We start from the raw sequence: 26334 nt of genomic DNA on the forward strand, positions 1-26334 counted from the left end.
TTGTGAGGCTATAACTGACCTGGACATCATAGGTTTAGGAATTTACATTTGATATTTTTTTAAGTTTATGAAAGGGCTGGGTATCGATTCTGATGACTCGATTCCGATTCACAAGCTCTCGATTCGATATTCGATTCGAGTCGATGATTATAGATTCAATACAAATTCTTTAGATATTTCTCTAAAAAGGATCAGTAAGCAACAGATAACAATGAAGAATTAAAAAAAAGAAATGAAGAGCCACAAACATGTATATTAAACTGCCTTTTATGTGAAGGTGATGTGTCAATTAAGCAATGAATTAAAGATAGAAACGCTCTGCTGTAACATCCACCCGTTGTTAAAAATAAAGTGACATCTGGGGATAGTAGTAGAAATAACATTCACGTTAATGAATGTTCAGTGCTTGCGGAAATATGAAAGAGAAAAATCGATTCACGTCTTTTGAGAATCAATGTCGAATCTGCCGCATTTAAAAAAAAACAGTTTTTCTTGTTCAGCCCTAGTTTGTAGTCCTGTGAGCCGCACAGTTAGAGCATTAGACATAAATCACAGCCTACATAGGCCTACTTTCATTCGGTAGGTATTTTGAAACAACTCTCAAACACAAAATATTCTATTAATTTTTACTTTTATATGACTTTTTATATACTAGCAATAATAAGACCATGGAGAATAGAAATGCCAAGTTTCCAGCCAACCTCTCTAAAAGCAATTGTGCTTATTCTTTATCTCTAAGAATATCACAGACCGTAGAAAATGTTGCGCTAAAATACACTATATTAACTTACATTGAGTACACTTTCATGAATTTACTTAAAGAGCTCTATTTACACACATTAAAGTGATGCTTCCCCCCCAAAAAAAAATTAAAACTGTCATCATTTACTCACCCTCTTGTTATTTCAAACCTGTACGACTTTCTTTCTTCTGCAAAACACAAAAGAAGATATTTTGAAGTAAGTTAGTGATTTTTGGACAGCACTGCCCCCCATTCACTACTATTGTTTACATGATGACAGAATTTTTTATTTTTGGATGAACTTTCGTTTTAAGTTTGCACTTAATACCCTAAAAATATAGTCTCAATACAAGTACTTCCATTGTCTCAGAATAGCAATTGTTTTAAGATGAACAAACAAAAAAAATGTTTTGTATAAAGGACAAAATTAGTGCTTGAAAGTGGAGCTCTTTAAATAAATTTAAGTGTATTTTAGTGTTGTTATTTTAATCTAGGTTGGCAACACTTTCCACCTACTGAAACCAAGCTGCGAGTGCAACGTTTGTCCACCAGAGAGCAGCACCACACATACAAACCAGACCAAACCAGGAAACCTATCAATTATTACATTAGAGATCAGTATGTTTCATAAACCCTTTCAAAGAACAGTTTTGTGATATCTGCCATTTACTAAATGTGTATTTACTTGACAACAGATCAACAATAAACAACCAACCATAAACAATGAATCTCCTTTCAGACATCAGCATAATGCATCATAGCAAAACCACATACATTCAAAACAATATTTTAAAAGTCCAATATGGATTTAAAGTGATACTTCACCCCAAAAATGAAAATTCTGTTACTCAGTCACCATCGAGGTCAAAATGTGTATAAATGTCTTTGTTCTGATGAACACAGAGAAAGATATTTGGAAGAATGCTTATAACCAAACAGATCTCAACACCCCTTGACTACCATAGTAGGACAAATTACTTTATCGTTTAGTTCTGTTGAACACAAAAAGAAGACATTTGGAAGACTATAGTACAGCAAACAGTTCTGGGGCACTTTTGACAATTGTTATTTTCTTACCATGGCAGTCAAGGGGTGTTGAGATCTGTTTGGTTATAAGCATTCTTCCAAATATCTTTCTCTGTGTTCATCAGAACAAAGACATTTATACACATTTGGAACTCGATGTTGAGTAAATAATGACAGAATTTTCATTTTTGATTGAAGTTTCACTTCAAGTGAGTTTTGTGGAAGTGTGGATGAGTGAAATGCTGTTTTGATAGATAGAATGAAGTATACAATTAACTGCCACAATCTCCCACCACAAGACTACAAAAGAATAAAATAGAAAGGAAAGACGAACAGTAAAATTCATCTATAGGATGACATATCTCTGTTAAATACAAAACCGAGCGTATTAAACACTGAAAGGCCCTAGTCACGTGAATCCGAAAGTCCACGATGTTAATTGTGTTTCTGGTAAATAGATAATTTAAGGAAGGTGTTGGGGGGATGGGTGAAGTGCTTTATGTCTATATGAGATTAGACTACTCAACCTTAATGGTGCTAATGCACACAACTAATGTGGGTTTGAGGTGCTGGAGCTTGACATGGATGCATTTGACACCTATCCTCTCTTCTTCGTTACGTCATCGGCTCACATTAACCCGAGGTCACGTCGGGCACGAGACTGCATTTATTCCCGCTTTCCACAAAACAAAAGTAGTTCATGTTTCAAATCCACATTACATGAAGTCCTTTCTTTGTCGTGTCGGTGGTAATCCGGGTCAATAACTAATCGAATCCCTCATAACATGAGGGGAAGTTGCGCAATTAGATCCTTCACTGCACGCGCCAGATGATCCTCTTGTTCTCGGCTGCAGCTGGAGACTCGGCCTGTAAAAGAGCAGCCGTATGTGACACAAGTCATCCAGCCCTAGTTACAGTGACACATTGCTACAGCAGATGGCTCAGTGGGACTGCCAGTCTCCAACACGTACACACATGCCATCTCAAATTTCTCACTCCCCAGCGGAGACGAGTCGCTAGATGACAAAGATACGCCTGACCGTGCGAGACGCGCCACGCCCGGATAACGTTTCCTTCGCGTCCATCAGATGCCTCGTTTCGGGTTTGCCAGATCTTACGAAATATCACACAACCTGCTTTGGCAAACGGCTCGTTTTGTAGTGCGTTGATGTACTTGAGCATGAAAAACACAGGCTTGTTGAAAAAGAAGACTGTTAGAAGGTGGGGATGTTTGACAAACGTTATTAGTGGTTTATTGCAATAAATGCTTATCTGCTCTTGTTCACATCAGAAACGCAAACAAAGTGCACAAAAGCGTTGCGTTCTTTGAGGCGCAGATAAACAATGACGCCGACACTCAAAAATGAAAATAATGTGAAAAGGAATTTGGTTTCAACACCTGTCATAGCTTCAAAGCAACACTTCAGGAATTTCGCTCACGGGTTCCCCGTGTGGTTGATAAGCGCAATTGTCTGTTACCAGTGTCGTAAATTATGTCGCTGTATAAGCTTTCCCGCGGGAAGCGCAATGCATGTGAATTTATTTATCCAGCTGATGGAACTGTTGAATGCAGAAACCACTAATTTTTACATTATTTCAAGGTCGAAAAACTACAAAGTTTTGCTTAAATTTTTTTTAATAATAGCAAAAGATCAAGCCGACAATCGTAGAAACAGAGACAACAACATATTCTATTATGTTTAATGAATCTTTACAACAGTACATTTACATACATTTCTGTTGACATAAAACACAATGCAATGCAAAAAAAAACAAGTGAGTCAGCCCAGATAGAGATCTGGAACACATCTGCCTTGTAAAAACATCTGATAAACGTCTTTGAAAAGTCTATTTTTTCTTAGGCTACATTCTAAAACATTACCCAACATTAAAACATTTGCCAGATGCTTTTTTTCAAAGCGACTTACATTGCAATATAACAAACTTTTTATGAAAGCACGTATATCTTCTATATCGTCGTATATTATATGACGTCTGACAACAAATAGATACAAAAATGTAAATATAGACATCAAATAGACATCTTCGAGATGTGTGTGTGCTATCAGAGAGCTGTGAAAAAATAACATTAAAGTAATTTTTAGTGTACAGCACACTGTAAAAACATTGTAGGTTCAACTTAAAACAATAAGTTACCTGGTTGTCTTAACATTTCGAGTTAATTTAACGAGTTTAGTCAACAAGAAATTCATAAAGGTAACAAATATTTTTAAGTTGAATTGACTCAAAGTTTGAATGCAACCGTTTTTAAGTTGAACCAACAAAAAACCCCACAAACATTTGTAAAGGTATGGCAAAATGCTCGCTTTTGTGTAACCCTGTTGAAAAAAGAGGGTTAATCCACATACCACTGTGATATTAGGGTGACATGTGAGCTGCTTGAAGGTCTGGATTCCTCGCATTTTTCAGTAACGGGCTCGAGGAAAATCACTCGGGCTGTACGTCCCATGACCACCATGTGAAGTCATCCCCTCTAAAGTCGTACCAGCATCTGCCAAGACCCAAAATCCCATTCATTCGCATGACATTAAGCATTCTTACTCTGTCACAAGTGGAAACCACACATGCACACTGAGATCAACATGGTGTATTCTTCACTTTCTTCACACTGGACATAATTCTACGTATAGTCTGAACAAAAAGTTGAGCAATATTACTTTGAACATGAACCTTTAGGAGCGCGAGACTAAAGATGGGGAATTTTGTGAATACATGTATAATGTAGCTGTGGTAAGTGACAGAAAGCTCTTGAATGTGGAGTGTTTTTGTTAGCGGTGATGTCACACCAGCGTGTCACTGATACACTGATGTTAATGAGTTGTACTGTGTGTTTGAAGGGTGTGGGTCGACAGGACTGAAATAAGACTTCACAGCACTTGAAGTCAAATCTACCTTCAGCGAAATTGAATTTAACCCAATGATGCGAGAACCGTTCATGCAGCCTAATGTCTTGGCACTCTCACCCGTTTCTTATAGAATGACATAATCGAGAAATCGGTCAATGTTATTAAAGATTCACCATAGAGTAAAAACTCATCATTTATTGACGCTCATGAAATATGAATTCGGAATATGACTATTTCTCTGTGGAACACAAAAGAAGATATTTTAAGAAATGTCTCGATGATTTTGTGTCCAGACAATGGAAGTGAATGGGCGGCGATGTTGTTTGGCTACCAATGTAGAAAGAAAGTCTGCAGATGAAAGAAAGTCATTCATGTTTGAAATGAAACGAGGGTGAATAAATGGTTAAGAGTTTTTATTTTGGGTTGACTATATCTTTCAGAGATTAGTGTCTTAGCTGCATTTTCCATATCTGTCCATGCATGTTTAAATCCCTGCTAATCAAAACAAAAAATGTGAAAAAGTTTAAAAGTCTATCTCCAAAACTGAAAAGTAGATTAAAACAAGACAAAAGTGGATGAAATGTATTTGCAAAATTGAATTTTGAATAGGTTCATGTTGTTGCCAAAGAGCAGCTGGGCTTTTCTGGATGGTGGCCTTAAATCTTAAGAGCGTGCTGATTGGACGATGGGACAAATCCAACAAAGAGAGGCTTTCATGAGGAGCGGAAGCTATGGAGCAGGCAGCGGTCCAGCCTGTAGAGTCAAACTCATGCACTTCAGTTTCTCCAGCGCTGATCTGTTCCCTGGCACCCAGCCAGATACTCTAGCAACTGAGAGGTAATAGTGTTACACTAGAACAACTGATAATCCACATATACTTATAAATACACTTTTACGGACAGACAGACTTCCCAGAAGTTTTAATACAGTAGTTGTGTCGAGTGAAGTGTTTCTCAATCTCAGGATTTCTCTTTCTTGGTGTTTGGCAGGTGTTATTCAATTATGCCATAACCGGTTCAGTGAGCTTTCAGTGTCATTGTGATTGTTGACCTTGAGCTGCGACTTCAAGTGTCTGTTTGTGAGGCTTAAATGCTTCAATAAAGTTGGAATTTGTCGGGAAAATGTGCTGGAACAATAGGGTGGTAAATTTACAACTTTAACGTTTACACCATCGGGACAGGCCGAAATATAAATTCTGTCCTCAGTTGTTCATTTAAAACCTGTTTATGACTCACCGCACAAACAAAGATATTTTGAAAAATGTGGTTTTGCATTCATTCAACGGAAGTCAACGGGGTCCAAAGGTGTTTGGTCATCAACGTTTTCAAAATATCTTCTTTTGTGTTCCGAAGAAGAAAGAACTTCAAACAGGTTTGGAATGAGAGTGATAAAATAATGAATGTCAACAAAAAAATAATCATTCAACATGCAGCACTACCAGCTTTACTGGCTAAAATACACAATAGGAGGCTTGGTTTAACAAAATTCAACATTGCATAATCCATCATATGATTAAACTGACAGTGTGGTTTGAGATGTTTACATCTACATTTAACAGGAGGTCAAATCAAAAAGAAAAACGGAAGGAAATGTAGGCAGCAGTGTATGATGTGTACCCATCTGCTCATTCATCTGGACACTGTTCAGGGCTTTGTGTCTTTTGCGTCCACACAGACTAAATCAAATAAAGTGTACTGCAGGAGACGGTACGACCATCGCACGACAACTGATATGATTGTGGCATTATATCTACATGATATTAACTTAAAGGGATGGTTCACCCTAAAATAAATATGCTAATTTATTCACCCTCATGTCGTTTTGAACCTGCATGATTTTCTTCGGCAGAACACGAAAGAAGATATTTTAAAGAATGTTTGTAACCTAACAACATTGACCCCCTTTAACTTCCATGCACACCGAGACATTTCTCAAACTATCTTCAGAAGAGTCATATACACGTTTGGAATGACATAAGGGTGAATAAATAATAACAGACTCTCATTTTAAACGTTGAAGTGTGTTCATTGATCATTTTATGTATGAGCAGGATTTAATATGTTTAATCTGGAGTTAAGAGCAGAATTAACACCGAATTGGCGTGACAAAATTAAACAGTGTGAATCGATGCCTCGCTAAAACATTACACAGACTTGTTTAGCGACAAAGAACCAAAACCTCTATAAATAGTATAGGAAATGAAGTCTCAGTTTCACAGACAAGGCTTAAAGTACTTCCGTATTCTGATACGTTACCGTTACCTGCGAATTGATTGGATGTGTTAAAGTTGTATCAAAAACAGCTGTTGCTCTGATTTGGAAATAAAACTGGCAGCAGGCTGACAGCTGAAGGGGAGGAGTTAAGACGTCTAAGTTACGTCATCTCAGATGGACAGTCATTTCAGGGCGGATGTGCTTTTTCAGATTTTAACTGATGATTATGAAGGTACATGAATTTTAAAAAGAAGATGACCCAGATTGATCAACTATTTACTATAACCGCTGCAATATTTCATGAAAAAAAATAGTCATTTTTAATATTACTTTGACTTAGATAGACTAAAATGAATACGTGACCTGTCTTATGTGAATATAACTTGCCCAGAAATACCTTAAAATGTATCAGTGCCATTGTTTTGTCTGGATATTTTTTATAACTTTTTATAAAAGCGACATAAATATCTTCATTCAACCAAGGTGTAGTCCTGTCTTAAGCTCAGCTGCATCCGTTCAACCGGTCCAAAGAGTTTCGTGAAAACTTTCCTGTGATGTTTTCGACATCTGAAAGAAAAATGTGTTCAGCCGATGGAAACAGTCGAACCTTATTTGCACATTACAACTCCAACAGGACACATTCACTAAATGAAATTAATTTCTCTGCAGAACGGCAGTTTATTTCATACGGCGGCAGTTTTCCGTCAAGGCCGGTTTCCCTGCAAGCGTTCTGCTGACAGAAAGCTGAGATAAGCAGCGACAGGCGTCGTTCAGCCCAGCTAATACAACTGTGAACACAATAAAGCTCAGAGCCCTTGGGAATGTTCATTTTGGCACTTTTGTATAAGTAAAGGATGGATGAGGTTATGGTCGAGTTATTAGGGCAGAGTTTGATTGTCGAGGGGTTGATTTTTAAGGCGCAGTTGTGTATACAGCGGAGAGTACACATAACCTGGAGCACAACACACTCAGAGCAAAGACCTGAAGCACAGTGACATCTCTTTATTTGCTCTGCCGTATTCCATTATTTACAGATAAACACAGAAACTGTGGAGCTGAACAGCTCACGTGGAATAATAACCGGTTATCTGAACTCACGGAAGGCCTTAAAAGGGGAAAATTGTTCAAATTCCAGACATGAGCTCACCTTACACTGATCATACAAATTCACATTTGAAAACAGGTTTAGGACAGTATTTACGATCAAGGTAACATGCCGTTTAAAATCGGATGTTCACATTTTGTAATTATTAATAATGATAATTATGATTATTTATATTATTTGTATTTTCTGTTATGCATCATTTGTCTTTGTGTATTTGACACATTTGATTATTCAGCCAGCTTTTTAAAGGAACAGTTCCCCAAAATTGACTCAAGTTCTTCTGCGGTACATAAAAAAGAAGATATTTTTAAACAAACAAAACTGATCTGAATTGTATTGACACAAAACAACAAAACATCTTCTTTTATGTTCCACAAAACAACGAGTCATATACGGTTCTGAACAACATGAGGTGGATTAAATGACCGAATGTTTTTATTTGGGGGAAGTCTCAGATGTCCCTACAGAAATTCTAACAGTTTCCATTAAAATATCATTATGAATCATTCGCTTTTGCCATTGAAACCAGTGTGTTTTGGCCTTTATTCCAGTAGGATTTAATGGTTTCTGCTGGTTGCCATCTGCCAGATGAAATTCATTACATACAGTAAACACCATTCTAGCTTTCATTAAAACCAACCCAATTCCCATTATAACCTTTACATTTTCTCTCGTGTTTGAGCAAGGTTCTGTTTTTTTAAGCAGGGGTCATAGCACATCTCTCCTCAAGTAGAATGATTTGAGTAATAAAAGTCAGAGATTTACTAACACTGTGATCGCTTCTTAAGTCTTCTCGTTTTAAGTTTCATTGCCCACTTCCTGTTTTGCAGGGCAGTAATGATGTCACATGTCACATTTAAATACAGGAAGTAAGAAATATGTCCTTTGGGGGAATAACGACAGTTTTGAAAAGAGCTGTTGTATTGTGACTGCAGCTAAACGGCTTAGACCACATGCACCATGAAGCAACTTGCAGCACCCAAAATGAGAATTAAATATAAATAAACAGAATAAACCTTTTAAATTGCTTGATAAAGCTTTAATTTATCTACAGTGACACAGTTTCCAGCTGTGGTTTATGCGTTCTGCATCCAGAGTACATTACACAACATCTACAAAACAAACACAAGATATTCAAAAGAACTGAAGTTTGTCCACCCTTACAACTGCTGAAATAGGACAAAAATCGTGGAGGATTAACAACCACTTGATAAATTAAAGCGACATGAAGCAGTGTACATAACGGTTTTCAACCAAACTTCATAAATAAACTGTACATTTTCTTTTTAAAAATGATGCTTCAATTTACAGCACATAAAAGAAGCAGTGGATCACGACCAGACTTTTTTTGTGTCTCTGACTGGTGACCGTAAAGTGAGCAGTAGTTTCTTTCGGTCGATTTTCTCGGTTATGATAATAGAACGCTGATACGTTGCATTAAGAGTGAGAAGTGAAAATATATTAAACATAGCACAAGACATCACACTTTAAAATAAGCCCCCATTGAGTTTCCATAGTAGGAATAAAAATGACTATGGAAAGTCAATGGGGGCTCATTTGAAAGTGAACTACACCTTTTAATGTATATTGGCCATGTCTAAAAACCTCCCGAATCACCTGCCAGCACTCTCATGCGTCAAGGGTGGATTAGAAATACGTCCTCATGTCCACACTTTTCACATGACACCATGTGGGTCACCAGCCATCTATAAAACTCTATCGACAAACATATTGAACACATTTTGAAAAAAAAGTCCAACTCCCCACAAGATATTTTGATAAAACAATCCATCCAGAATTGTGATATCGGGTCATAAGCTTCAGTAAGAATCGCTTACACCCACGCAGAAAGGAAAAGTCTAAACAGGAAATATACAGTGCATTGTAGACTTTCCAAAAATGAGGTCAATTTACGAGTGACTCATTGACACGTTTCACAAACCTAAAATAAGAAACCGACAGATCTGGGTAGAAAATCAACAGAGGAACTGTTGAAAAACCCAGCCTTCCTCTTCCCAAACCAAAGCGCTTTTGTTTGTGTTGTGGTGTATCAAGTTTTACTGATAAACAATGGATGAATGCGTTCATGCAACGGTACGTTTACCGAGCCCAAAAACTCTGAAACCCAGACAGAACAAATTTTTACGTAAAAATTCGCTCATAAAAGTTTCTGCACAGAATTACTCGCGAAACCATTCTTCCGTCCATTATTGCCTAATATTCAACGCATCCATTTACGAAAGTACATTTTACAGATTATTCGATTGAATGCGAAAACTATTTGTGTTTTACGAATGAAGCCCACTGTTTGTGCGATGAACAGCTTATCTGAAAAAGAAAACATCTGAAATGTTTATATTAGTAAATGTGGACTAAAAATGGGTCTGGAAAAGAAAAGTTCCGATTCACAGCCTGAATATTGCAGTATTAATCCTAGTACTTGAAAAACTCATTATTGCTAACTGATTTATTCCAGACTCTTACTTAAACTGCCACGTTAAGTATAAGAGTATGCATTTCTTGGCTTCGTGCACAAAACACAAGTTTATTTCAATGGTCAGCCCAAACTTTTCATCAGAACGAATGCATTCGAATTTAAATAAAATAAGAAATACTTCTTATAAAATCAATTTGGCATTGGGCTAAAACGGTGTCTTAAAGTCCAAATGAGAAAAACTGAATGGCAGCTTTGAATCAAGGCACATGCACGTCGCTCACACCAACACGTTTTTCCTGATTCACACACGGTGGGTTTGCGAATCTAAGTGAAGTTATCTTTAAAACAATACTGCCAGTGTTGGCATGGGTTCTTAACGATAAAAGCCATGAATCCTCTAAAAAGCGATAGTTGAAGGAATGAGTAGTAAGCGGTTTTGGGAACGAAAAAAGCAGTTCATCAAGACTGCTAGGAAGATACGGGGTGAAGAAGACAATGGCGATTGTTTGCTTAGTTGCGATGCTTAATATGTTAAAGAACGAGGAAATGATTCATGTCGCTCTTGCCCACAGTGATTGTTTTGAAATGAATCAGATTGTTAACCTGTCGGCGCACATCTGCCATTTATATAATCATTTCAGTCATCATCTCAGTCATAAATTTACGCCGAATTAAATAAAAAAGTTGATATAAAAATCAGTTCAAGTGTTTGCGTTATGGGTTAAATTGGCTAAGGGAAATGCCATTAGATGAAATGATTGGACAAGATAGTGAAATTGTGCGTATCCGGTTAAAAAGTTAAAGCGGAAAAACACTGACAGAGCGAAAGCAGTGCGAAAGAAAAATGCCTTATATGTGTTAAGCAAACCCTGGACTTGGAATAAGAGTGACGAGTGCGTCTTTTACAGCAAGCGAAAGAGGGGAAAGAGGAAAGAAAATCAATGCTTTTCAAATGGCACTCTGTCTTTGTATGCGAATAAATCTGCAAATATCATATTGAAGAAAACGTAAATCTCTGTACCTTGTGTTTAAATACTGTTCTACTTTTTCAGGCATTTACAAGTCCTGTGACGTATGAGGATACGCATCGCGCGGTCACTTTTCCCTCGTACGTATAACCTCGGCATCTACAGAAAGCATTGCTCCAAGTAAACATAAAATGGATCTGAATGGATCGATTTCGAGCATTGCGAAGTCCTCCCGTTTAAAAATTATGGCAAGAGTGGTTTACATTGAGAGCAAAACTGTGATAAGCAAGTGATCCATTCAGTTTTAAAACTTCACGTTGAAACATGTTCGTGCTAATATCATCTTTTAAAGCCGTACCATTAATCCAGACACATGATAAAATGCACATGTTTCATGTTGCCAGGACGTTAAAAACGTAAAAGCAAAAATTGGATGCGTTTCTGTTACGTTTGCAATGCTCACTGAAGTGCGACCACGTTATAGAGCATCATTTCCTCATCGGCACCCATTCACAACTTTTGGCTCATCTAGAACGAGGCCTCGATATGTCAGAGACCTCACAGGAAAACATAAGCACCGAGAACATAAATCATCTATTCAAGCTAAAGTCACAGGTTAAAAACTATCAGAAGTTGGAATAAAACTCAAGAGTTTTCAGTTCGTTAGTCCATCTGTGCCCGGGTCTTCGCAGTCCTGTATTTTTTTGTTTGTTTTCGACCAACAGTGCATTAGTCCCTGGCACTTGGTGCTGGTTAAACATCCAAGATTTCTTCCGCTGTACCGCCGCAACGTAAGCGGTAGCGGCCCGCCCTCCAGCTGATCGTGGGGTCCCAAAGAGCGGACAGGAAGATCTGAATGGTCATGGACTCCCTGATGAACCAGGCCACTGCGTAGTCAAGTTTGGAGAAAGATGGAGGTCCACCCTTTGAGAAAGAGGAAAGCGGAGGATTACAAAAGGATGGATACGGTCAACAACTTATTTTGTGCACATTTTCTAATACCGAAAACCATCTTAGTTTATAGAAATTTGCTAAAGCTTAAATAAAACCTCCTTTTTACACATTACTACAAAGATAACATTGTCCAAATAATATGTTTTTCAGGAAAGTTGACTTGAGTGCACTTTTTAATACTTCTTATTGGTTAGATATTTTCAAAACGCAGTGAGAATCATAAAGGGTGACTACTAGTAATGAATAATAGCAAAAATAAAAATCACGAAATATGAATATACAACGTTTCAGAAGCATAGCGGCTATATGTTGTGTTTACATGTAACGCTGCATTCACACCAAACCCAAACAATTTGCTGGAGTAGATCACATAAAAAGGTCAACGCATAGACACGAATAGACACAAACTCATACCGCAATGCGAATGACGCGAAACGGATGGCGTGATTGCCGCGAACGCACATCAATAGTTTCTTCCGCGCATGTAGAAAATGATCAATTAAATCTAGAAATGTGCGCAAAGAGTTCATTGACACCTATTGTTTGACCCGTTCAGACTTATGAAGACACTCCCCACCGTGCGATGTTTTTTGCATCACTCAGATGAACACAAAAATCGTCTATCTAATATTTAAAATGCCCTTACGATGAAAATATAGTTTTTTATTTGGTTTATGTCTACGTGGTCTTTAAAAATGGTTTGAAACTGCCTTTGCTTTCTACATCACAAACATGTATCCAATCACGTGCATCAGGTAGTTTCAGCTGCTGTGATTGGGTGGAGGCGGGGACTAATTTGCATATTAATGGCATCCTAAATGAAAGTGTAAAATTACATTTTAAGCTATTTAAGAGCAGAAAGAAATGATTTTGAAAGGACAAAACAATTTAATAAGACATTTTAATGATCAAAGATGAGTTTTAAGGGATAAAATTAAAGAATACAGGGGGACTTTAAAATGCAATAAATAAAACCCGGCATTAGCTGTAATCAAAAAAAAAATTGAATGTGATCTTACTTGTACTCCTCTAAGCTGAATGTAATCTGAAATGAACCATGCCAGACAATGGCACAGGAAGAACACCATGATGTCCCAGCGGAACACATGATGGGCCGCCCAGCCAATGATGAGACTGGCCACAAAGCACTCAGAGATGGGCTCAATGATGGTGGCTGGCAGCATGTTGATTCTCAGCTTGGCCCACCTATAGGAGGAAATATTATAATACAGCGTTTACCAAGCAGAAGTGTTTGCATTTGAGGAACATAAAAACCGATGATACCATCTAATATCAACATGTTAAAAAAACAGATAAATAAAAAACATCCGTGTGTTTCTAACCACATATTACAACATACATTAAAAAAGCTGATTTAACCACCGTCGTACCTGATCATGCGCGACTGGAATTGCGCAATGGAGTATGAGCCCGAATTCTGCATGGCTACCTGTGTTGCCATGGCAAATTTCCATCCTCTGCAAGAGAGAAAACACATCAGTGCATGTGCAAATGAAAACACACGCTTCCAGCTGAGACTGTTGCTTTAAAGACTGCTGATGATGCGTCTGCATGCCTAATTTCCCTTTTGGAAAATTCAGTGATACTGAACACACGTGATGTTCTGAATAGGTTCCCAAAACTAATCATATGTAGAAGTAAAACCATTAATGCTTAAAATAAACAAGGAAAATCAGCAGTTGCTATGCAGCGAAAGCCATAAAAAAATGACTTTGCAGAATGTGTTACTGTAAATTATTAGCACTCTGTACTGATACTTTGACACAGGACAGACTGACAGACCTGTCTGCGATGGCCTTGGCCATGAAGTAATCTTCAGCGATGTACTGCGCAAAGGCAATCAGCCCGCCGGCCTGGTCCAGGACGTCCTTCCTCATGAGGCACGACATTCCCGTGACGCACTTGATTCCCGTTACATTGGCCGAGATGTAGGAACGGGGATGCGATGTTCCAAAGTACACCTGCAAGATTTCACATTGGACATGTTTATAACTCCAATAATCACTGTCTAAATTACTAAGTACTGCTTTACAAGTCTTGCATTTATAAATACTTCTTTTGGTATGTTATGAGATTGAATGTAGTCATTTAGTTTAGTGACTTTATTTATTAAAGCTGTAATGGACAACTTTTTGGGTTTAAGCTGCAATCCGTAACTTTTTCGGAGTTCAAAATATAAGGTTTTGGGCAAGTACGTAAACATTCAGTGTTAAAAATGTTCTCAAAGGTAAGCTTATAAGCAGTAAGGTATGTGAATCAGAGTTATTATAGTTTTGGTTTTAGTTTTATTCATATTACATATAATAAGTGCACTGTAAGTCGCTTTGGATAAAAGCGTCTGCCAAATGACTAAATGTATATATGAGCTTTGTTTTTAGATCTTAATTTTTAGAAATGTTGTATGTTTATTTCATTTTATTACTTATTTATCTTTCATGTTGCTTTACAAGATAAGATTTTTCCTTTTTAATTCTGTTAATTTTTATCATTTTATTGCCTTAAATTTATTTCAGTTTATTTCTGCGGTAACATTTTCGTTTGTCCAAAAAATGTGGACAATTTTGTATTTTTATTTGAATAAACTGTCAGTTTGACATCATTTGACTTCACATAAAGATAAGAAATAAGTTAACCTGCAAAAAGAAACCGAGATGGTGGTAAAGACAAAAGTTACAGACTGCAGCTTTGAAAACGATTAAAAACGACCAAAATCACTTTTTATAAAGTGACCCAATGCAATATCTTGTAATTTATTGTATTCACAAACGTTGGCATCTAATCAGCATTTAACGTATTTATTAGCCAGCCTTATTTATTGGTTAAAAAAGGGTTTACGGTTTTAACCAGCCAAATCATTTCGAGCCATTGGATTCACGCTTTCCAATCCTCATGAATTAACAATAACTATCAGCATCTTATTAAATATTGCATCGATCTGGCAAAAGAGCTTCAAAGTCCCCCGGCACGATGACTCTTCACCATACGGTGTCCCATTTTTGTTTGGAAGTTTCTACTAACAGCCTGGAAACTACCTCAGCATTTTGACTACATCATGGGCACAACACAGACCTTCATTTACAATAAACATCAGTGTCTCTAGTTTCATGAGTTTCACAGTAAAACACAAACAGAGGTTTTCAACAAAATATTGTGATGAAGGAATCAGAAGGTCAACGCAGAAGGATTCTGACCTGCTCCAATGTGGCGGCGAATCCTTGTCTGTCTGCCACGTAAGGGAGACCGTGAACCAGTCCAACCTTCTCAGTCATGTGATTGGACATATCAGTCAGCGTCTCTGGCTTTACTGTTGAATATTAGCTCACGATTAGCACTGTTTTACAGTTGTTCAAGGGTCAATCTCATGAAAACATGACCATGTCAAGCAAGGTTACCCAAAATATGTGTGAGAAAAATCAGTATAGCCTATTTGTTGGGCTAACAAATAAAATCAGATCTAGGGCTAAAATAAATCTCAGACATGCTGTTACAAGTGTTGGGTGACTTCACAATCGAAGTGATATTTATAACTTTAGAAAAAGGATTCATTTTTAATGCATTTATGCGAGACACATTGCACATAATTTTCAAGGCATTATCAAATATGAAATGGCTTTTTCTAATATTTTATTTCAATAATAAATATTAAATTGCTATAAATAAATATAAATAATTATAAAATAAAAAACAAGATATTTTTCCTAGATTCTGATAATTCTACAAAGTTGTTTTTGCTTAATCTGAGTTTATTACATTTATCACAAGTGATAGTTCACCCGATAATAAAAATTCTGTCATCATTAAAACGCCCTTATGTTGATTCAAATCTGTAACCATTTCTTTGTTCTGTTGAACACAAAAAAAGATCTTTAGAATAATGTAGTAAACCAAAGCTTTCTGGGGCACCATTAACTACCATAGTAGTTTCGTTTCCTACTGTGGAAGTCAATAGTGCTCCAGAACTGTTCTGATACAAACATTCTTCCAAATCTCTTCTTTAAACAATAAACAATAAAATTGAAACAGATTTGAAAAAACATGGTCAATGAAGACAGAATATATTTTAAGGTGAACTATCCCTTTAACAAAACAATGCAGGTTAGCCAACTTACCCCGAATGCCACTGTCACAGATCCAGACAAGTTCATATTTTGCTCCTTCATAAGCCGGCATGAGGTTATTTATTTTGGGGTTGATTCCCACCTTCTTTCCACCTGAGATAAGACATGAGAGTAAATGACTTCATTATTCCAACGCATCAATAACCCTTAACATATATAAACAAAGCCCATCCACTTGATGCGGACAATGAAACTAAAACCCCATAAAAGAAACATTTTCTTGTATTTTTAGTAATATTTTTTGTTAAAGAAAACATTCCAGGTTTAACTGATCCTTCTGTGTGTAAATGAATAAAAGCTGAATTTTAACATAAAATGAAAATTCAGAAAGGAATTAAGAAAGATAAAATCTGAACGAGTGTGTTTTCAAACATTATAAACACCAACGCAGGTCACATGTTGCCAGCTCAACCAATAGGATGAAACAATCATCATATTGCTAAGATACAAATGTAACCTTTGTTACAAAATGTAAATTTTTGTCCCAATATATACATTAACATCTTTACTAAACAACACGTTTTCGGCTGTTTGACTAGCTGACGAACGCTTTGAGATGTTTAACCGTCACTGACACTGTGTTTTCTAACAAGACTTGACATCGGCACACCGTCCCATCTCCCCTGACTGCCGGAGCAGAAGCAGAGCAGTTAAAGGCAGTGGGTCGGATAACAGGACCCCTGAGAGACACCAGCAAGAAGCATCAGCTGGTCCTAATGAGCAAGAATCAATATCAACCCCGTGAGGTACATTTTCATATACACAGAAATGTTGAGGTAGGCACACGGGGGTCGTCCTATCCTCTTGAGCAACTCCTCCGAGGCCAACCTTTTCCCTGCACAGCGACTAGGTAATGGCTGAACTGGCGTCGAACGAGATGAGGCTGTCCCGATTCATTTAACCTTGAATTTATATAGCAAGATAAGATTTACTTTCACAAACTCACCTATAAAAAGCCTGGCGTCGACGTTGGGATATTTGCCTAGTAACTTTTTGCAAACATCGATGGCCGGATCATCGTGGTCTTGGACGCAGAGCAGAATTTCAAACTGTGGAAAACAAGACGCACATTTTTAAAAGTGCGATGGATGCGATGAAAAGTGCAAGGACAATAAAACCAAAGCAACCACAAATGTACCATGATCTCATTTCAATTTTATTATCATAAAACCGTGGTTATTTTGTTCGACAGGAATGCTTGGCCAGAAGGAGTCAGATAGAAGATATCTAGTTTATATTGATCACCGTGAGGTGCTAATATCTGCTACGTTAACTCCTTCGGCAAAGAAGCGAGACCGTGACGACATCTTAGTCTTGTGTCAGCTGCCGTAATGCTTTAAAACGGAGGGGTGGTGTGAGCCGTTGGTTGCAATTCGCAACCTCACCACTAGATGCTGCTAAATTTCAAACGCTGGAATTGCATCTCATATTTCTGGTTTGTGATTCCAACAGCTGTAAAATCAAACACCACAGTACTTTGACCGAAATTCAATTGTCGGTTTGCGGAAGTCAGTCCGGTACTCATGCCAAAAACAGACTGGTTTTGTAACATGCCTTCATACACAGAACTATGCGAGTTTCTCGTGCTGCATAATTATGCATCGTGTCAACCAGAATGTTTCATAAGTTATTGACAGAAATAACAAGAGGTACATAGAAGCCAAAAAGGTCATGTTTTTAATTCTTCATATTATAAATAAAGGGAGTTTTGTTTAACTTGGTATCATATACTATTTTGTATCTGCTTTATCGGTATCACAGTGACGAATCGTGTGCTCTCACAGAATAAAACTCCTATCAGGAGGCAATGCTTTTACAACCATGATGCAAAAAAAGTACTCAATTACACCCCAAGGCAAACAGTGTACATTTACAATGGGCTGCCAATAATTCAGCCAAAAATAAAATGCTACAAAGCAGCACGATAAGGTCCCGTAATGCACAAGAAAGAAGCCACATCAGAAATGTACTCAATTGCCTATTGATCTCCTCAAAGAGGCTCAGTTCTTCTGAGATGGCCTGAACTCTATTAAACCTCTATAGAACTGAATAGAAAGTGGGGGAAAAGCCACACGATAAACCCTTAAAAAGGATAATGGGTAAATTCATATAAAAAAAATCATATTCATATGCTTACAAAAACAAACGTACATCAGTAAACGTAAAGCCGGGAATTTCCCGAATGCCTTCACGTACACGTGTACACAACACAATGGAATGATATCTTGATTTTTTTGTGTCAGGGACCAGATGTTCAACTGTTAAGCGTGTTGAGATATGCATTCTCATGCTTTGTCCCTGACAGCTATAATTTAATCGCAAATCACACCTAAAATCTGACTGACAGTGTAAAAGAGCTTATTTCCGGTGAACTCGGGCCACAACCAAAAATATGCATCTGATAATCTTAAAAAAACAAGAGCACATAAAGCAAAATCAGAAAAAAACCCCACAAAACTGTGGGGTCGTTCGACGATTAATCGCAATTAATTGCATCCAGAATAATGTTTGCGTTTAGGTAATATATGTCATACATACATGTATATGTTTATAAATACAGAATTAATATGCACAGTGCACAGACATATATTAATGCAAACACAAACTTTTATTCTGCATGCGATTAATCGCAATTAATCATTGAACAAAGCACCCATGAACACAAACGGCACTTAAAACATTTCCAAGAAACAGTTTGAGAAAAGCTTTAGATTCATAGACAGGTGAGCAGAGGCCACAGACCACACACGCTGAAGATGAGAATAAAGCGAAACGCACAGACTAGTGAGCGGAGAAAGAACCACGCAGACCAAATTCTCTGTTCATGATGCACAATAAGATCCTACAAGAACATTCGGAAGAGTTTCAGGTCATGGACAACTCTACAGCAAAGAAAATTCAGAGCCAACCGTCAGATACCACGAATCGAACAGACGTTTGATAAAAAGAGCTACGCTTCCATTTGCGCTAGTGGTCCTGTCTGCACGTTGGTAAACTTCTTATGTGTTCTCATGATCGGGTCAAAGCACAATGCTTACTAATATTCAGATATACAGAGTTCTCTGTCTATCACGTGTCTATTATTAACCATTGGATCGATTTAATAAAAACAGCATAATCACACCATCACTATTTAACCAAAAGCGGACACAGCTGAAGAGACGCCCATGTTATCAACCACGAACCATAATAACCCACCAATGTCTACAGAGAGATGAAGAACTTCTGATAAGTGCTCGGCTTAGATAAACGACTTTTTGCATGTGTAGGCAATCATGGGGCGTTACAGAGAAAAAATATATTTGCAGTGAATTTTGCCATCTGACAGGTTTTAGAAAGGAACGTTTGATGGTGAAGTGCACTGGTGCAGTGTGCATCTGGTTTGCCCACTTTGATGTTCGCTTGCTTTCTGTGTTCTTTGGACGGACACACCCAACCTATATTGTTGCCAGTCTGGATCGTCCTTCCAACCGATCCGCCGACAAAGCTTAAACTAAAGTTCTTCTTCCAGAGTAGCCATAACACCCCGGACATCAGCTCAGGGTGTTTAAAGACACCCAACACTGACTGTGCAACAGGTGATCTCCACCTTCTCTTAGCAGATTAACTTAACTAAATGTTGGTTTTAATTTTGATCCTGGTCACGTGTGTACTGTCTTTACAATTCTAATCCCTAAAACACACACACAAGAAAACAAACACAACTGAACAAAAGCTTGTAATTTTTAAAACAACATTACTATCGACTCTTATTTTACGGCTAGTTTTTTGTTATTAAATTCGAGTAAAAACTGCAATCTGCAACTTTTTGTCATTAAACAATAATTCCCCATAAAACGCAATACAAGTTCGTGTAATAATTGAAAGTAAATATAAACGTTTCTTTTTTTTTACTTTACCATTTCGATGGTATTTGTGTTATCCACAACATTGGGTCGCACCCACACGCAAACCTATCAAGCAAATGCCCACATTTTGATGGAAAAGATGAGTCAGATCTCGGCACAGTTATTCAGAAACTCTCTTCATCTTGTCTGCATGTAAACCGCAGGGCAGCTCTTATAAATGATTGAAGTGAAACGGCCCACTCTTCCACCACTTCCCTCAGGGTTACTGTTGCGTACGAGCATCTCCGAGCATGCAGAAAAGGCCCTTTGTCTCTCTGCTCCCAGGTCCGGTGCCATCGTCATGGCAACGTGGTGGCTATTAAGTATTATGAAGCGGCAGGAGGGGGAAGTGGCTTCTCCAGTAATAGAGCAGGTCTGTTTTTACCTTTGGACAAGCTCGATACCACACACAGCGATGCCTGAAAGCTTTCGATTTATATTGTGTCTCGTCATACTTTTGTTGTAGCTACACTTAATGGAGTTGGGGTCGAGTTGTGTCTAACACTCGGAAACAATGCACTCTTCTTGAGAATGAGGAAATGGCGAGAGCAATAGAGGGTCGACTGACATTTCAGAAGCGGTTTCTTTCAGATCGATGTTGGCTCAGTATCCTGTTTTTTTGTTGGTTTTTGGTTTTGAAAAAAGCTATCTGAAACCCCATGCACATAAATACGCACAGATACGTCTGTTAGATGTCTGCTAAAGATCTGGAAAACATCTGTTGTGTAAAAGCCTCTGATAAACGTCTTAGAAAAAGGCAGTTTTGCATACATTGTAAAACAAAAACCTCTTATGACATTCGCAGTTTTTCCTGCATCGAGAAATTGGAGGCGGCCGCTTCCCCTCGAATGTCATTTGCTGTTACGCTCAAACAACGTTTCTCCTGCATTTGAGTCGTATCAGCTTTGTATTTTTGTATTGATCCGTTTGTAAAAACAATTCCTTCTGGGCTTACGAAACTATAAGCTTCTCAATGTTAGTTGGTTGGTTAGGTGTTACAATCCCTTTATCGCGATTCTTTATGTTATTTACAAAAATGTGACATCTCTGAAAGATATATTGTCTTGATTGAATACATATATATATGTAAAAGTGTTAAGTATTTTAATTCTATATTGCAAGTGAAAACTTACAAAGAACTGAATTGCATAATACAAGTTTGTGGCTGAATTAGTTAATAATCATTTTTATAACATTCAATCTTAGTCATTATTACACAATTAATCATCAGACAAATTACATAACCATGACAGCATTACGTTTTGATAAGAGCTCTGTGTCAGCTGATCAAAAGACGGAAGTAAATTAACAATTTTTGAAGAGAAGAGATTATAAAAGCATTTTTATTTTTCGATCTAAATAACGCCTGAAAACTTTCGACACTTCAGATCTCTCGTGAAATTTTCTTTTTCTTTGAGCAGTGATGTATGCCTACGACAGGCCTGTACGGTCAGGAAGAGATATTTAACTCTACAAGCAGATGGTCTGATAAACCTAATGCTTTCTTCACAATCTAATGAAAAGATCTTTCCGCCTGAACATTCTTTCGCTCATACAGCATCATACACTTTGGCATTTTCTCCTGTCACTGCCATGCAAATGTCTAACAGCTGAAGTATGGCACATCTAAAGCATTACTGATCACACGTGATATGTATGTATAATGTATATCAATATAAAACGTCTCGTCATGTTTTCATTGTGATCCGCTCCTTGACATTCAGCTTTGCTCTGAAACGCTACCCAACACTGCAGAGAGGACTCAATCCTTGACCCAACAGTTTCCTGAAATGGAACAGAATGCCGAACTGCACGACTGAATGCACTACTGCAGAAATAATGCAGCCTGTCATCTTACTTCACGCACCAGACCCCTCGAGAAGAAAACCGAAAAGACACAGATGGTTTATCTACCTCAGTTAATATTAGTCACCCTTAAGGGGATACTTCACCCAAAAAAAATGCTGTTAAAATTTACTCTCCCTTTAAACCAGATTGACACAACAATCTTCGACGTGCTCCATCTGCTCCACATCTTGAGAGCTGACACTTCAATGGATGTGTCTGCGGTGGCTTCTCAAAAACACAGAAGTAGCCGTGCATATAGTGAATAAAAGAAGCAAATAACTTATTTATGGGACCAAAGTTAGTGAAAAACTGCCAATCATGGACTGATTGTTTTCAGATTGATCTTTTTTAATTCACAGTAGGTTTGTTTGTGTTCCACTACTGATGATGAACAGTTTTTCTACGTAATCTCTGAAGAGATTGAAGGTTCTGGAGTCAGGGCTAAATTTCAAACTACACACTAAATGCATTGACAAAGAAAACGTTTCCCTTTTTATTTAGGAGATCGTACAAATGGATCATTCGGATCGTCCAAAGGAAGCTCTTGTTTCACAGAGCCGGCCTACTTGGAAAAGCGTCTCGTTACAAAAGTATCAGTGATGTATCCAAAGCTTTGCGCTCAGGATGCAAAATAGAAACAAGGTAATTAGATGGTGCCAGCGCTCGGCAACAAAGATAAGTATGTATTATCAGGAGACGCATGCTGCGTGTTTCTGTCCGGCAACCTCTTCATTATCGCTCGACACAGCTGCCACAAATCCTGATTGACTCAGTGGAGTTTCACCAGAAATATCAAGACTAATGAAGTGAAATTCTATGTTCCATTTTTCTATATAAAAGAATGACGCATCATGTAAAGAAAATCTTTTTCGTCACTAAAATCTAGCAAGTCCCCCTAAAATTCCCATAATAAAAACATAACTAGTTGTGCTTACGCAGCAAAGCATGTTGTAACATGATTTAACAAGGTGGAAGTATGTTTTATCATGATGTTAACATGCTTTTGCATGATGATAATGTGTTTAAACATGATGTCAGGATGCTTAAACATGATGCTGACAAGTTTTAACAGGATGCTAGCATTTTTAACATTGTTATAATATTGTGCTAACAATAACAAAAAAACATGACAGCATCACGTTAAATCATGAAAGGATCACGTTAACACATTCTAGCATCATGCTAGCTTCATGTTAACAAGTAAACATTATGCAAATCATGCCAGGTTTATGATCGCACTAAGTAAGAACATGTTAGCTAACTGAGAGCACACATACATCTGGTCAAATCTATTTAATGTCTGTTTTTACACCTGCAAGACATTGTTTGCTCGACGTCCGCTTTCAGATGTCATAAAGACATCTAAAAGATGTCTGTAAGATGTTTATGATTTAGAAGGGATGTAAAACTGCTCTAAGATGATCAGCAGAAGTTTTTACACGGAAGATTTGACTCAGATCTCCAGATCCTTAGCAGACATCTTACTGACGTACCTGTGCTATCTGGGCTTTTTGCTAAATCATGTTAAAACGTGCTATACATGACAGCTCCATGTGAAAACATGCTATGATGTTCCATCGTGCTAGTGTCATGCTATAACATGCTAACATTACGTGGAATTATGCTAGCATGAGTCCAGAGTTTTGAAAGGCAGCATTATTAACATTTACTTCCGAAAATGCACTTGTTATTATAACTGTAATGAACATTAAACAATAACTGAACAGAAGCTTAAAAACAATTACGGAAATGTAAACATGAGAGGAAGTCACAATTTGCTAAATTTCAAAATAGGCTATTCAATTATCTACATAATAGGTCGTGTGTCCATTAACAGGTGGAACGCAACAATCCACCAGATCATGGGGAAAAAAAATCACATTGTTCTTTTCAGGAACATACTGAGAGCTTAAGTGCCTTTTTCCAGTCAAGTACCTGTCCACAATAGCACAGGGTCTAGACAGGAATCATATCTACCACATGACATACGGACATATATGGAATAGATCATTTCCTTAAACGAGGTATAAATATTTGACAACAATCACACCGCTGAAAAACAGTCCAAAAAATTTTACTACCAAATCAGATTGGCCCATAAATGTAGATGTTCATATAGACAACCCAACAAGTGTGAAATGAGTTGGAAGCAGGACATTATTGTGCGTCACACAACAGGATGGAAGGACACAAAGTTCTCACAGAATGTGTGCAAAAATCCCTCAATTCCCTTCCCTTCTATGAAAGAGACACTGTGACCATCATTTAATGCATCCAGTACAATCAAAGATTTATAGCTACAGTTTAATATACGGAGCAACTTTCTTTATCACAAGTACAAAGTATCATTCATGTGCATGGCAGAAACAGTGTGATAAGAGTTGTGAGATTACAAACAGTTGTTCGAATGTAACCTTTAGAGGAATAACACAATACCTTTGGATAATCCAGCTCGAAGAACGTCTCTAAATTGTTTATTAGATTGGGGTCCACTCCTTTGAGGGGCTTCAGCAGCGAGACCCCGGCCAGCTTGCTGTACGGCTGCTTGTCTGTGGTCTTCTTGTTGAGATGCAGACGGCTATGTAAAACAGAATGACATTTCCAGTTATTGACCACAAGAACATTCCCATTTAAGCACTTTAATAGCGCCTAAATGACAACATCAATACAAAAGATGTTTGTATTAAACATGCACCTCTAGCGAAAATACTTGCATAAATAATTTCCAATTATATTATTTAAAGGGAAAAGCATTTTGCAAAGGTTTGGGTGACTGTGATCAGTCTTATTTCATACTTAATCAAAAATGGAATTACATGACGCCTGTAAGAGTCTCCATGGCAAAATGTGGTGAAGCATATGGCATTCTGAAACAAGATACAGGTCTGCACTGCTGACACGGAGGCAAATGCAGCTTACTCTATTTGCAAGCTGCAATCTGCAGTAACCAAATTAAAGCGAACAACAGGACTATTCAGTACGCCTGTGAGTGAATGCTGACATATGTGTGCAGAAGCCTTCATGTTTATCTGCAGACTCCTAATGTACAGCTTGTGTGTGATAAAGACAGAGCCAGAGTTATTTTCCTTTACATTTGTTGTATTCATATTTAATTTATTGTTGTTGCAATAAAAGTGGCTTTTATGTTTATGTAGGTCATATTTATTTTGATTTGAGTTTTATTTTTTTGAATTATGCTTTTTTATTATTTATCGTCAATAATATTTTTTTTATTTCAATTTTGTATTTAAAAGAGAGAGAGTGTGAGAGAGATAGAGAGAGTGTGTTTGTGTGTGTGTGAGAGAGAGTGTGTCAGAGATATAGAGAGAGTGTGTGTGAGAGTGAGATAGCGTGAGAGTGTGTGTTTGAGAGAGAGAGAGAGAGTGTGCGTGACAGAGAGGGAGTGCGTGAGAAAGAGAGTGCGTGAGAAAGAGAGAGAGAGTGTGTGAGTGAGAGAGTGCAAGAGAGAGCGTGTAAGTGAGAGAGTGCAAGAGAGAGCGTGAGAGTGAGAGAGTGCAAGAGAGAGCGTGAGAGTGAGAGAGTGCAAGAGAGAGCGTGTGAGTGAGAGAGTGCAAGAGAGAGCGTGTGAGTGAGAGAGTGCAAGAGAGAGCGTGTAAGTGAGAGAGTGCAAGAGAGAGCGTGAGAGTGAGAGAGTGCAAGAGAGAGCGTGAGAGTGAGAGAGTGCAAGAGAGAGCGTGAGAGTGAGAGAGTGCAAGAGAGAGCGTGTGAGTGAGAGAGTGCAAGAGAGAGCGTGTAAGTGAGAGAGTGCAAGAGAGAGCGTGTAAGTGAGAGAGTGCAAGAGAGAGCGTGTAAGTGAGAGAGTGCAAGAGAGAGTGCGTGAGAAAGAGAGTGCGTGAGAGTGAGAGAGTGCAAGAGAGAGCGTGTAAGTGAGAGAGCGCGAGAGGGAGAGAGTTTGTGAGAGAGAGAGAGAGAGAGAGAGAGAGAGTTTGTGAGAGAGAGAGAGAGTTTGCGAGAGAGAGAGAGAGCATGAGAGAGTGAGACTGTGTGAGAGAGAGAGTGAGACTGTGTGAGAGAGAGAGTGAGACTGTGTGAGAGAGAGAGTGAGACTGTGTGAGAGAGAGAGTGAGACTGTGTGAGAGAGAGAGTGTGGGAGAGAGAGTGTGAGAGCATGAGAGAGTGAGACTGTG

At 38.0% G+C, this 26334-nt stretch overlaps 1 protein-coding gene across 1 annotated transcript in view; it reads right to left on the bottom strand.

Annotated features, from left to right (window-relative positions):
• Nucleotides 1–8970: 8970 nt before the first annotated feature.
• Nucleotides 8971–26334, bottom strand: part of ugcg (UDP-glucose ceramide glucosyltransferase) — a 29468-nt gene continuing 12104 nt past the window's right edge. The window contains exons 2-9 of the mRNA XM_056736213.1: nucleotides 24623–24764; nucleotides 17398–17500; nucleotides 16443–16544; nucleotides 15525–15637; nucleotides 14116–14294; nucleotides 13704–13790; nucleotides 13332–13518; nucleotides 8971–12282 (exon numbers count right to left, since the gene is read on the bottom strand). Of these exons, the coding sequence (XP_056592191.1) occupies nucleotides 12112–12282; nucleotides 13332–13518; nucleotides 13704–13790; nucleotides 14116–14294; nucleotides 15525–15637; nucleotides 16443–16544; nucleotides 17398–17500; nucleotides 24623–24764 (1084 nt within the window). The 3' untranslated portion in view covers nucleotides 8971–12111. The remainder of the gene's footprint in view (nucleotides 12283–13331; nucleotides 13519–13703; nucleotides 13791–14115; nucleotides 14295–15524; nucleotides 15638–16442; nucleotides 16545–17397; nucleotides 17501–24622; nucleotides 24765–26334) is intronic.

Source organism: Triplophysa dalaica, chromosome 22 (assembly GCF_015846415.1).
Source record: "Triplophysa dalaica isolate WHDGS20190420 chromosome 22, ASM1584641v1, whole genome shotgun sequence".
Taxonomy (NCBI): Eukaryota; Metazoa; Chordata; class Actinopteri; order Cypriniformes; family Nemacheilidae; genus Triplophysa; species Triplophysa dalaica.